The sequence below is a fragment of the Cherax quadricarinatus genome, chromosome 78 (assembly GCF_038502225.1).
Source record: "Cherax quadricarinatus isolate ZL_2023a chromosome 78, ASM3850222v1, whole genome shotgun sequence".
Lineage (NCBI taxonomy): Eukaryota > Metazoa > Arthropoda > Malacostraca > Decapoda > Parastacidae > Cherax > Cherax quadricarinatus.
Genome location: NC_091369.1, coordinates 16,070,381 through 16,084,841, shown reverse-complemented (window position 1 = coordinate 16,084,841; position 14,461 = coordinate 16,070,381). Strand labels below are relative to the sequence as shown.

Here is a 14,461-nt window from a genome sequence, read left to right as displayed (position 1 = left end):
GAGAGGGTACGTGAAGCAGTAGGTGTAGAGGGTAAGTGGAGCAGTAGGTGGAGAGGGTAAGTGGAGCAGCAGGTGGAGAGGGTAAGTGGAGCAGTAGGTGGAGAGGGTAAGTGGAGCAGTAGGTGGAGAGTGTAAGTGGAGCAGTAGGTGGGGAGAATAAGTGGAGGTAGGTGGAGAAGGTAAGTGGAGCAGTAGATGGAGAGGGTAAGTGGAGCAGTATGTGGAGAGGGTAAGTGGAGCAGTAGGTAGAGAGGGTAAGTGGAGCAGTAGGTGGAGAGGATAAGTGGATAAGTAGGTGGGGATTGTAAGTGGAGCAGTAGGTGGGGAGGGTAAGTGGAGCAGTAGGTGGAGAAGGTAAGTGGAGCAGTAGGTGAAGAGGGTAAGTGGAGCAGTAGGTGGAGAGGGTAAGTGGAGCAGTAGGTGGGGAGGGTAAGTGGAGCAGTAGGTGGAGAGGGTAAGTGGAGCAGTAGGTGAAGAGGGTAAGTGAAGCAGTAGGTGAAGAGGGTAAGTGGAGCAGTAGGTGGAGAGGGTAAGTGGAGCAGTAGGTGGGGAGGGTAAGTGGAGCAGTAGGTGGAGAGGGTAAGTGGAGCAGTAGGTGGAGAGGGTATGTGAAGCAGTAAGTGGGGAGGGTAAGTGCAGCAGTAGGTGGGGAGGGTAAGTGGAGCAGTAGGTGGGGAGGGTAAGTGGAGCAGTAGGTGGAGAGGTTAAGTGGAGCAGTAGGTGGGGAGGTTAAGTGGAGCAGTAGGTGGAGAGGGTACGTGAAGCAGTAGGTGTAGAGGGTAAGTGGAGCAGTAGGTGGAGAGGGTAAGTGGAGCAGCAGGTGGAGAGGGTAAGTGGAGCAGTAGGTGGAGAGGGTAAGTGGAGCAGTAGGTGGAGATTGTAAGTGGAGCAGTAGGTGGGGAGAATAAGTGGAGGTAGGTGGAGAAGGTAAGTGGAGCAGTAGATGGAGAGGGTAAGTGGAGCAGTATGTGGAGAGGGTAAGTGGAGCAGTAGGTAGAGAGGGTAAGTGGAGCAGTAGGTGGAGAGGATAAGTGGATAAGTAGGTGGGGATTGTAAGTGGAGCAGTAGGTGGGGAGGGTAAGTGGAGCAGTAGGTGGAGAAGGTAAGTGGAGCAGTAGGTGAAGAGGGTAAGTGGAGCAGTAGGTGGAGAGGGTAAGTGGAGCAGTAGGTGGGGAGGGTAAGTGGAGCAGTAGGTGGAGAGGGTAAGTGGAGCAGTAGGTGAAGAGGGTAAGTGAAGCAGTAGGTGAAGAGGGTAAGTGGAGCAGTAGGTGGAGAGGGTAAGTGGAGCAGTAGGTGGGGAGGGTAAGTGGAGCAGTAGGTGGAGAGGGTAAGTGGAGCAGTAGGTGGAGCAGACACCAAAAGCATCAGTGGCATATTCCCGTGAAGTGAATAAGGTTGAAGAAGTGTAAGTATGCTACCTAGTGGAGAGAAGGTGTGATTAAAATTTTGTAAATTACAAAAATCGGTAAAGCAAATTACAACAAGTGTATCAGAAGTGGGTTTAAGAGAGAAGAAAGTACGTATATCACAGAAGTAAACAGAGCTTATTTCAAATAAAAGGATAACTAAACCGAGAGAAAAGAGTGGAGAAAACGATCATAAATCTGCTGATTGGAGGAAGAACCAAGAGTTCTTGTGTTGACAGATGGCGCAGTGATAATTAGCGTAGTGACTTATACGCCACTCTGTATAACATTGCGTTGAATAATAAAAATTTAAGCCTGTCATAGCAAACATGAACATCTAGTAAAGAAAGTTAGAAGTTAGATTCCCCATTTACCTATGAACTTGATAGACGCAGCAATATTGTGACGAACATCAATGACTGGTTGACAGAGACTAGTCATGTGGCCAGACATTATCCACACAGGGAAGTCAAAGAGAAGGACGTACATTAACAGTGAGAAATAAAACGGTTTCGAAAAATTCTATATAAAAGTTATCAAGAACAAGCGATGGAGAAAGAGCCAAGTCAGTACCAGTGGTTTCAGAAAAGATATATATCATTCACTTCGCATTCTTGCGTTATTCCTCATCCACATTACTGCCTCCTTCCTCATTTTTCATTTCTGTCTCTTCTTTACCCTCCTCATTTTCGCCTCCTCCTTCTCCTTCTAATTTCTAATTTCTAAATCACCCACATTCCTGCCTCCTATTCCCTCTGTATCAGGACCATCAATATCGCTTTCTCAATCCAGGTTCCTCTTTACATCTTCGTCTCTCTCCCATCTGTCGCACTCATATCTCTAAATGTTCCTTTGTTCCTGTCTCCTCTCTTACTAGATGCTATCTAGCGCCTCTTTCATCTTCCTCTCGCCTCCAGCCTCGCAGGAGCTCCTATTTATCTTCATCTCTCTTTCTTACTTCATATCTAAGCTTCTTTCTCTGATGTTTCTCCCGTTTTTTCCTCCTTCATTTCTGCCTGGTTTGTTTTATCGAAATTCTTACTGTTATTCTTTCTCACAGTTGCATCTGCACCTATCTTACTTTTTTGTCTCTTTTGCCTCTGCTTGTCTCTCATTTCCTCAATTCTGTATTTACAAAGCTCTTATTATATCTCTTCAGATTTCGTTTATTATACATTCCCTTACTAATTACTCTACGCATTATTTATTTCTTCATTTTTTTTCATTTTCAAAATTCTTTGTTCATATCGTTCTCTTTCTCTCACGTGTAATTAACTATTCTCTCATTTACTGGCTTTTTTTTGTTTAACCTCTCATTCTCTAACTTCAACCTTATCCTCACTCTCTCAGTCTTCCATCTCTTCCTTCACATGTCTTTCCTTCTCTCACAGTCATCAATCCATCTATTCTTCCCCTTTATCTCCCCTCCTTACCAATATATATATATATATATATATATATATATATATATATATATATATATATATATATATATATATATATATATATATATATATATATATATATATATATATATATTGCTTCTGCTAACTGCTTTCTAATTCTTTAGTAATGCTTTCACCCAGGTCTCACTCCTCGTCTCCCTTACTCCCCTATCCTACACTTCCATTTCCGAACCAGGTGCTCTGTTCATAGTCTTATTATACGGTGTCTTTCCCCTCTGTGTTTTACTCTCCCATTACCAACCCTCTTCATCCATATGACACAAATCTCACGTTTCCTTTTTGCTTCGTGTTTCATTCTCTCTAAGTTACCTTTTAACTTAAAAATCTTATATCTCACACTTTCAGCTGTGATCTCAACTTATTCTTAAGTTATGTGAAGTTCTTTCAATTTTTTTCATGAATATTGCGCGTGCTTGAGTAATTGTAAGCACATCATTATATATATATATATATAATTGAAAATTGTATAATTGTATAATTGAAAATATATAATAGAAAATTGTCAAAGTGGGAAGTCTGAATGTGCGTGGATGTTGTGCAGATGATAAGAAAGAGATGATTGTGGATGTTATGAATGAGAAGAAGCTGGATGTCCTGGCTTTAAGTGAAACAAAGCTGAAGGGGGTGGGAGAGTTTCAGTGGAGAGGAATAAATGGGATTAGGTCAGGGGTTTCAAATAGAGTTAGAGCTAAAGAAGGAGTAGCAATAATGTTGAAGGATAAGCTATGGCAGGAAAAGAGGGACTACAAATGTATAAATTCAAGGATTATGTGGAGTAAAATAAAGATTGGATGTGAAAAGTGGGTTATAATAAGCGTGTATGCACCTGGAGAAGAGAGAAGTGTAGAGGAGAGAGAGAGATTTTGGGAAATGTTGAGTGAATGCGTGGGGAGTTTTGAATCAAGTGTGAGAGTAATGGTGGTTGGGGATTTCAATGCTAAAGTGGGTAAAAATGTTATGGAGGGAGTAGTAGGTAAATTTGGGGTGCCAGGGGTAAATGTAAATGGGGAGCCTTTAATTGAGCTATGTGTAGAAAGAAATTTGGTAATAAGTAATACATATTTTATGAAAAAGAGGATAAATAAATATACAAGGTATGATGTAGCACGTAATGAAAGTAGTTTATTAGATTATGTATTGGTGGATAAAAGGTTGATGGGTAGGCTCCAGGATGTACATGTTTATAGAGGGGCAACTGATATATCGGATCATTATTTAGTTGTAGCTACAGTTAGAGTAAGAGGTAGATGGGAAAAGAGGAAGGTGGCAACAACAAGTAAGAGGGAGGTGAAAGTGTATAAACTAAGGGAGGAGGAAGTTCGGGTGAGATATAAGCGACTATTGGCAGAAAGGTGGGCTAGTGCAAAGATGAGTAGTGGGGGGGTTGAAGAGGGTTGGAATAGTTTTAAAAATGCAGTATTAGAATGTGGGGCAGAAGTTTGTGGTTATAGGAGGGTGGGTGCAGGAGGAAAGAGGAGTGATTGGTGGAATGATGAAGTAAAGGGTGTGATAAAAGAGAAAAAGGTAGCTTATGAGAGGTTTTTACAAAGCAGAAGTGTTATAAGAAGAGCAGAGTATATGGAGAGTAAAAGAAAGGTAAAGAGAGTGGTGAGAGAGTGCAAAAGGAGAGCAGATGATAGAGTGGGAGAGGCACTGTCAAGAAATTTTAATGAAAATAAGAAAAAATTTTGGAGTGAGTTAAACAAGTTAAGAAAGCCTAGGGAAAATATGGATTTGTCAGTTAAAAACAGAGTAGGGGAGTTAGTAGATGGGGAGATGGAGGTATTGGGTAGATGGCGAGAATATTTTGAGGAACTTTTAAATGTTAAGGAAGAAACAGAGGCAGTAATTTCATGCACTGGTCAGGGAGGTATACCATCTTTTAGGAGTGAAGAAGAGCAGAATGTAAGTGTGGGGGAGGTACGTGAGGCATTACGTAAAATGAAAGGGGGTAAAGCAGCTGGAACTGATGGGATCATGACAGAAATGTTAAAAGCAGGGGGGGATATAGTGTTGGAGTGGTTGGTACTTTTGTTTAATAAATGTATGAAAGAGGGGAAGGTACCTAGGGATTGGCGGAGAGCATGTATAGTCCCTTTATATAAAGGGAAAGGGGACAAAAGAGACTGTAAAAATTATAGAGGAATAAGCTTATTGAGTATACCAGGAAAAGTGTATGGTAGGGTTATAATTGAAAGAATTAGAGGTAAGACAGAATGTAGGATTGCGGATGAGCAAGGAGGTTTCAGAGTGGGTAGGGGATGTGTAGATCAAGTGTTTACATTGAAGCATATATGTGAACAGTATTTAGATAAAGGTAGGGAAGTTTTTATTGCATTTATGGATTTAGAAAAGGCATATGATAGAGTGGATAGAGGAGCAATGTGGCAGATGTTGCAAGTATATGGAATAGGTGGTAAGTTATTAAATGCTGTAAAGAGTTTTTATGAGGATAGTGAGGCTCAGGTTAGGGTGTGTAGAAGAGAGGGAGACTACTTCCCGGTAAAAGTAGGTCTTAGACAGGGATGTGTAATGTCACCATGGTTGTTTAATATATTTATAGATGGGGTTGTAAAGGAAGTAAATGCTAGGGTGTTCGGGAGAGGGGTGGGATTAAATTTTGGGGAATCAAATTCAAAATGGGAATTGACACAGTTACTTTTTGCTGATGATACTGTGCTTATGGGAGATTCTAAAGAAAAATTGCAAAGGTTAGTGGATGAGTTTGGGAATGTGTGTAAAGGTAGAAAGTTGAAAGTGAACATAGAAAAGAGTAAGGTGATGAGGGTGTCAAATGATTTAGATAAAGAAAAATTGGATATCAAATTGGGGAGGAGGAGTATGGAAGAAGTGAATGTTTTCAGATACTTGGGAGTTGACGTGTCGGCGGATGGATTTATGAAGGATGAGGTTAATCATAGAATTGATGAGGGAAAAAAGGTGAGTGGTGCTTTGAGGTATATGTGGAGTCAAAAAACGTTATCTATGGAGGCAAAGAAGGGAATGTATGAAAGTATAGTAGTACCAACACTCTTATATGGGTGTGAAGCTTGGGTGGTAAATGCAGTAGCGAGGAGACGGTTGGAGGCAGTGGAGATGTCCTGTTTAAGGGCAATGTGTGGTGTAAATATTTTACAGAAAATTCGGAGTGTGGAAATTAGGAGAAGGTGTGGAGTTAATAAAAGTATTAGTCAGAGGGCAGAAGAGGGGTTGTTGAGGTGGTTTGGTCATTTAGAGAGAATGGATCAAAGTAGAATGACATGGAAAGCATATAAATCTATAGGGGAAGGAAGGCGGGGTAGGGGTCGTCCTCGAAAGGGTTGGAGAGAGGGGGTAAAGGAGGTTTTGTGGGCAAGGGGCTTGGACTTCCAGCAAGCGTGCGTGAGCGTGTTAGATAGGAGTGAATGGAGACGAATGGTACTTGGGACCTGACGATCTGTTGGAGTGTGAGCAGGGTAATATTTAGTGAAGGGATTCAGGGAAACCGGTTATTTTCATATAGTCGGACTTGAGTCCTGGAAATGGGAAGTACAATGCCTGCACTTTAAAGGAGGGGTTTTGGGATATTGGCAGTTTGGAGGGATATGTTGTGTATCTTCATATGTGTATGCTTCTAGACTGTTGTATTCTGAGCACCTCTGCAAAAACAGTGATAATGTGCGAGTGTGGTGAAAGTGTTGAATGATGATGAAAGTATTTTCTTTTTGGGGATTTTCTTTCTTTTTTGGGTCACCCTGCCTCGGTGGGAGACGGCCGACTTGTTGAAAAAAAAAAAAAAAAAAAAAAAAAATATATATATATATATATATATATATATATATATATATATATATATATATATATATATATATATATATATATATATATATATATATATATATATATATATATATGTAACCACAGACGAATGGTATTTAATCAATAACAACACTGCGACTAACCGAGGACTCGAACTCATGTCGTTTTGGCCCGCCTCATGGTGAGCAAAAATCACATGACATTCTAACCCACAGGACCACTCAATCCTACAAGAATAAAGCACCCAGCAGAGCTAGCTGTTTTACCTTGATCCGAGGACATACGGTGATGTGGGTGCCTCTGAGCTAATTTCATTCTACTCCCCGTTTAGTGTACTAGCCTCCACAAGCAGTATATACATTATTGTAACCACGAACGAGTGGTATTTAATCAATAACAACTAAGGGATTTGGGAGTTATCCGAGCCATCCCAGGATATTGCAAATGGGTTCAACAACTTTGATCGTAGAGCACGTGAACAAGCCAATTGTTCCAGGAATTTGCTCCTCCATACTGTACAAAAAATATTCTAAAAATTTGATGCTGAAATGGTCTTATCGAGTTATAAGAGAACTAAAATCGAAAATATGAAAAGAAGAAAAATCAGGCACATTTTCTTTCTCTGTCAGATTCGGTTGCAAGTGGGAGAATAGTAAATTAAGACGTGATATGTACCCTCAGAAAAGAAGCAGAGATACTTTAGGGGTCTCCCTTACCAGAGACAGAAGATACCTACCTGTGGAGTCGAAACTTTAACTTAATGGTGATTTTATGGATTAACAAAAAATCTTCCAATTAATGTACATGTTTTTCAAAATAGACATTTACGAAATAAAGTAGATTAATGAAAAAATACTCCATTTAAACCTTTTTTTTGTGTGTTCAAGAAAATTTTTAACTCTGTACGAGAAATAATTTCATGATGAAACAAATGCATTGGTCAGAGTAATAATATATGAAAAGCAAATGGTACCACATACAGTGTTGTTCTAACACATAGGATAATCCACATGGTAAATTAAGGTGGCATAAATACCGGTTAACCTCGGAATACTCCTGCTGGAGGGGTGACAAGACACTGACAAAATTGCATGATATGACTCTAAAAACATTTCTTCTCAGAAAAGACACTTATACTGTTTAGAGCTAATCTGGAACTTCTTACGTTTCCTTGATCACTCACATTCCTGACCCTCACTGTACATTACCATGAAACACCTGACCCTCACTGTACATTACCATGAAACACCTGACCCTCACTGTACATTACCATGAAACACCTGACCCTCACTGTACATTACCATGAAACACCTGACCCTCACTGTACATTACCATGAAACACCTGACCCTCACTGTAAATTACCATGAATCACCTGACCCTCACTGTACATTACCATGAAACACCTGACCCTCACTGTACATTACCATGAAACACCTGACCCTCACTGTACATTACCATGAAACACCTGACCCTCACTGTACATTACCATGAAACACATTACCTATTCAGAGAGGTACTCTCAGAATATTATTTTGTAATATATATTAACTTGAGTCACATTCCAAAACACCTATCCTTGTAATGTATTACCTTAATCACTTCCAGTTTATACACTCTTAAAACACTGTATACGTCACCTTCAGGAAAATTACCTTCAGATGGCATCATTACCGTATACCATACAACAACATAAAACTCCTTCCATTGATAACAGATGATACCTTTGCAAACGTAGACTACTCTGAAATATCTCTCCTTAGTAATGACATTCTTGAAAGCATTACCTTTGCTTGAAATACACTTCTTGAATGCACTTCCTTTGTATGATACAATCCCTTTGATTACACCATGATACGCTGCTTTTACAAAGCATACATCACAATGTGGAACTTTCTTGTAGCACGTTATCTTCACAACCACCTTTTCTTGATCGCTCTTTCACTTTTCTGCGAACGTTCTCTTGAAACACGTTACCTTAAAATATTACCTTTTATGGAAGGTACTCTAGGGTACTAAATACATCACCCCTAAAATAATTAACACGCATTTCCTTTTAAATTTACATGACCTTTAAACATTACTTTTTACAAAATGTATATTGTCTTGAGAAAGACAGAAAGACAGTTGGCCAAGTGGTTAACGCACTGGCCTGTGAGCTTTAGGACTCACTTGCCATGGGTTCAAGTCCCACCTGTTCCGTATTTTATTATGACAAACCTTGTAAGGAAGAAACAATGAACTGTAATGCAAATGGAGCAGCACAAAAAAAAATCTCAAAAAAGATCAAACTAAGAAGCACCTTAAAGATATGCCTAAAACTTTATAAAAGTTACAGTAATGGAAAGAGAGAAAAACTTGTGTCATTGTGAAGAGGTAATTAATATGATGGAGACAGTGTTAAGATAATCTTATGAGTAAAAATGTCTATGTGGAAGGCATGGAGAGTGCATTTCTCGAAAGACAGCCTTGAGAACACCTGCACTGGATGTGGACCTCCCAAGACCTGCATATTTGATACTATTTCCACTCACGAACCTTTCTTAGATATGAAATTTTCTTGGTATGCTCAGGAACTTTTATCGGTAGTCTTAGACAAGGAAAAATTGTTTTGAATCCAAGGTGCAGAGGTTTAATAGATTTTACTTTAGGAAAAAGGACCGGTAGTCTCATTCAAAGAGGAGAGAGACTCTTGGTAAATACATAGAAAAAGAGTTAATTCGGTATATTACCCTTGAGTAAAGTCAGAGGCGGCTACAGTGAAAAGCTCTGTTCCACAAGGTACAGTACTCGCTCCCTTCCTTTTCCACATTATCATATCTGACATAAACAGAGATGTAAGCCACAGAACTTGTCCTCTTTTGCTGATAATTTCAGAATTTGCATGACAATGTCATTCATCGATTGAGGATAATAACCCAGGATAACCCAAAAAAAGCCAAAGAGAGGCATATTGTGTTAAAATATTAACTAATTTTTATGGTTAAACAATATATTGAGAAATATCAAATGATTTGCAACAATAAATTAGTGAACAGGTTGTCACATAATGATAAACATTTTAATGCTTAAAATAAACATGTGACTTAAAATAAATATTTAAAAATTATAATACTCGAGAGAGTGGAGAGAGTGAATATGTCGTAACACTGAAACATTGCTGTCGTGGAAGAGGAAGAGGAGGATGAAGGAGGAGGGAGACAAATACGAAGACGCACGCGACCACATCAAAAATTCGGAGCACTCTCGGTAACTGCAAATTTATCTGAGGAAGGGTTGGGTGGTAGGTGATGTTAGTGGTTGTGCTGGTAGCGGTAGTTGTCATTGTTTTTTTAGAGGTGGTAGTGGTGCATGCACTGTCTTAGTAGTGGAAGTGGTAGTAGTGGTGGTTTTGGTGGTGGTTGTGTTGGTGGATGTGATGGAGGGTGAAGGTAGTGATAGTGGGTGGTGAAGGTAGTGATAGTGGGTGGTGGAGGTGGTGGTAGTTGTGGCGGTGGTATCGATATTTGAGGTGGCGGTAGTGATAGTTGTTGTGGTGGTGGCAGTGGTTGAGATGGGAAGGAGGGGAAGGAGGTGGATGAATAGGAGGGGGAAGAGAGAAAGAAAGAAAGAGAAGAGGAAGGAAAGAGAAAGAAGGAAGAGAAGAGAAAGGAGGGAGCTGATATGGGAAGGCTGAGGTGGTAATACTGACTGGGGTCAGAGGAAGTGGTTGTAACAGATATGAGTTCCCTCTCGGTTACACCAGGGCAAATAGTAGTGCCTACCACCCACTAGTGGTTGGTTGTTGAGGTTTGGTAGTAGCTCCGGGTGGGCCGTGAACCCCAGATTTGCAGTCATACAGGTCCTGGCCGTATAGACCCTTTAACCACTACTATTACTAGCCTTTCTTCCATCAATATAACCTCTTCCAGGTCAGAGGGAAAGATTTCAAATCTATGTATTTTACCCATCCTATGTGATGTAATATGATGTGGAAACACAACTAACTTTTGTTCCCACTATGCAACTATCATGTAAATTAGGGTATCAGTACACTGATGTTGTATTTAAGTTTTCGAAATAAAAAGAAAACTTACAAAACGAGGTATCCTACAATTGCAGTGAACCCTCATTGTAATTTTCATATAATATGGCTAAGGTACACTCTGGGTATATCCATAGTGGTAATTTCCACTTAGAATAGATACACTGCAGGTGTATCTACACTGTAATATATAAATAACAAAAATGCAAAATACAGTGACTGGAATACGACAAAAAATAACCCGCACATAGGCGAAGGGAGCTTTTGACCACGTTTCAGTCTAACTTGGATCATTTACAAATGGTCCAAATCGGACCGAAACGTCGTTGTAAGCTCCCCTCTTCTATGTGCGGGTTATGTGTGTACACTGTAATATATATCTACCATAGTATACTTGCACAATGCGGATGTAGCCACACTTAAACTCATAGAGAATAGTAATGCCGCTGTCTGTGGATACACATAACTGTTATAGAAAAGTACTTACCATGGGAGGCAGTGACAAGGTCGAGGCCTGAGTGATCGTGTGGGTCGGTGGTGTGGGTGACACTGGAGTCGTGACGGATGTCTACCTTCCCACAGGACTTGTAGCCTGCATCCCCAGGACTACTGGCGCTCTCTCGCAAACTGTAGGGAGGACTGCGGTGTCTCTATCATCACTGCATTTAAATCCAACATTCACTATAATTAGGTCCTATATTGCCTATTATGATAACTATTCTTGGTTCTAATTGTATCGTGATTCTAGTTATATCTTATCATAGCCATGATTATATACCATAAATTACAAATTTATCTTGAGTATAAATGTTGATATCAACAAAGAAAATATTTGAGTAATATTATTAATTAATAAATGTAGATCATTATTCAGTATTCTGATTACAATACAGAGATTTCTTGATTACATTTGTAATTTAACTCAAGGTTTGTTATAATTATATAAAACAATTAACACACAGGCCATCTCCCACCGACGTAGGATGAGCCCAAAAAGAAGAAATCACTTAACCGTAACTCATACAATCACTTTCTAGTCAGAGCGTGGTGACGGTATGGTTCAGATGACCCTCTGAAATCTTATATACTCACCCCTCCTTCAGAGTTCAGGCACTGTACTTCCAGGAGTCAAATCTGGCAAACCGGTTTACCTGAATCCCTTTATAAATGTTACCTTGCTCACACTCCAACAGCATGACAAATCGTGAAAAAACACTTGCCTCCGTTCATTTCTTGGTCTGTTAAGTTCAAGACGGACTTAAACGTAGTCATAAGTTTCATTCTCCTATGTGTGTCTTCCCTCCACACATGTCCTTCCTCCACACCTGTCTTCCCTCCACACATGTCCTTCCTCCACACCTGTCTTCCCTCCACACATGTCCTTCCTCCACACCTGTCTTCCCTCCACACATGTCCTTCCTCCACACCTGTCTTCCCTCCACACATGTCCTTCCTCCACACCTGTCTTCCCTCCACACATGTCCTTCCTCCACACCTGTCTTCCCTCCACACATGTCCTTCCTCCACACCTGTCTTCCCTCCACACATGTCCTTCCTCCACACCTGTCTTCCCTCCACACATGTCCTTCCTCCACACATGTCTTCCCTCCATACATGTCCTTCCTCCACACCTGTCTTCCCTCCACACATGTCCTTCCTCCACACCTGTCTTCCCTCCACACATGTCCTTCCTCCACACCTGTCTTCCCTCCACACATGTCCTTCCTCCACACCTGTCTTCCCTCCACACATGTCCTTCCTCCACACCTGTCTTCCCTCCACACATGTCCTTCCTCCACACCTGTCTTCCCTCCACACATGTCCTTCCTCCACACCTGTCTTCCCTCCACACATGTCCTTTCTCCACACCTGTCTTCCCTCCACACATGTCCTTCCTCCACACCTGTCTTCCCTCCACACATGTCCTTCCTCCACACCTTTCTTCCCTCCACACATGTCCTTCCTCCACACCTGTCTTCCCTCCACACATGTCCTTCCTCCACACCTGTCTTCCCTCCACACATGTCCTTCCTCCACACCTATCTTCCCTCCACACATGTCCTTCCTCCACACCTGTCTTCCCTCCACACATGTCCTTCCTCCACACCTGTCTTCCCTCCACACATGTCCTCCCTCCACACCTGTCTTCCCTCCACATATGTCCTCCCTCCACACCTGTCTTCCCTCCACACATGTCCTTCCTCCACACCTGTCTTCCCTCCACACATGTCCTCCCTCCACACGTATCCTCCCTCCACCATTATCTTACCTGCACACCTGATCTTCTCCACACCTGCGCCCCCTTCAATACCTGTCCTCCCTCAGTACCTGTTCTTCCTCCACACCTGCCCTCCCTCCCTCCACATCTACCTTCTCCCACACTTGGCATCCCATCACACCTGCTCTCCCTCCACACTTGTCCTCCCTCCTCACCTGTCTTCCCTCCACACCTGTTATCTTACCACATGAGTTCACCATCACATCCGTCCTCCCATTACACCTCTTCTCCCTCACATTTGTTTTGCTTATCATCTCATTTCACTCCTGTCCTTCCCACCTGTCCCTGCACTCCATCTCTTTTCTTCCACATCTGTCTTCCCACCTGTCCTTCCTTCCCATCTGTCTCCGTTCCCACCTATCCCCTTATTTCTCCACTTGTCCTCCCTACAACCTGTCCTCCCTTACCACTTGTCCCACTGTCTTACATATGAACATAAGAAAGAAGGAATACCTGCCTTGCTCATGCAAGGCAGGTCCAAGTCACCTACCGACTTATCCCATTGATCCAACCTAGTCAGGTCCAGATCACATCCACTTAAGGAAGGAGCACGACATCAAACCTATTAGCACAAGCTAGTCAGGTCAAACTCACACCCACCCACACCCACTCATGTATTTATCTAACCCATTTTTAAAACTACACAAAGTCTTAGCTTCTATAACGGTACTCGGGAGTTTGTTCCACTCATCCACAACTCTATTACCAAACCAGTGCTTTCCTATATCCTTCCTGAATCTGAATTTTTCCAACTTGAAACCATTGCTGCGAGTCCTGTCTTGGCTAGATATTTTTAGGACGCTATTTACATCCCCTTATTTATTTCTGTTTTCCATTTATACACTTCAATCATATCCCCCTAATTCTACGCCTTTCTGGAGAGTGCAGATTCAGGGCCCTCAGTCTATAAATCTGGAGAGAGTTCCGGGGGTCAACGCCCCCGCGGCCCGGTCTGTGACCAGGCCTCATGGTGGAACGGCCTGATCTATCAGGCTGTTACTTCTGGCTGCAAGCAATCCAACGTACGAGCTACAGCCCGGCTGGTCAGGCACCGACTTTAGGTGTCTGTCCAGTGCCTGCTTGAAGACTGCCAGGGGTCTATTGGTAATCCCCCTTATGTACGCTGGGAGGCAGTTGAACAGTCTTGGGCCCCTGACATTTATTGTGTCTCTTAGCGTGCTAGTGACACCCCTGCTTTTCATTGGGGGGATGTTGCATCGTCTGCCGAATCTTTTGCTTTCGGAGAGAGTGATTTTCGTGTGCAAGTTTGGTACTAGGGAAGATTTCTTATACATGGGATCAACTTTGTCATCTTCAATTGTACGTTTTCCAGTGCATTTATATCCATTCTGTAATACGGTGACCAGAACTGTGCAGCATAATCTAAATGAGGCCTAACCAAGAATATACAAAGTTGAAGAAGAACCCGAGGACATCTATTATTTATCCTTCTTGATATGAAGCCAAGGATTCTGTTAGCTTTATTGCGAA

The 14,461-nt window shown here is 41.7% G+C and overlaps 1 protein-coding gene across 2 annotated transcripts in view; it reads right to left on the bottom strand.

Annotated features, from left to right (window-relative positions):
* LOC128701633 (nephrin) overlaps nt 1-14,461 on the bottom strand; it is a 625,789-nt gene that overhangs the window by 30,018 nt on the left and 581,310 nt on the right. The window contains exon 15 of one of the 2 annotated variants that reach the window (XM_070101737.1): nt 11,180-11,331. In XM_070101737.1, coding sequence (XP_069957838.1) covers nt 11,180-11,331 — 152 coding nt within the window. The remainder of the gene's footprint in view (nt 1-11,179; nt 11,332-14,461) is intronic. The other variant, XM_070101739.1, reaches the window with a different exon arrangement.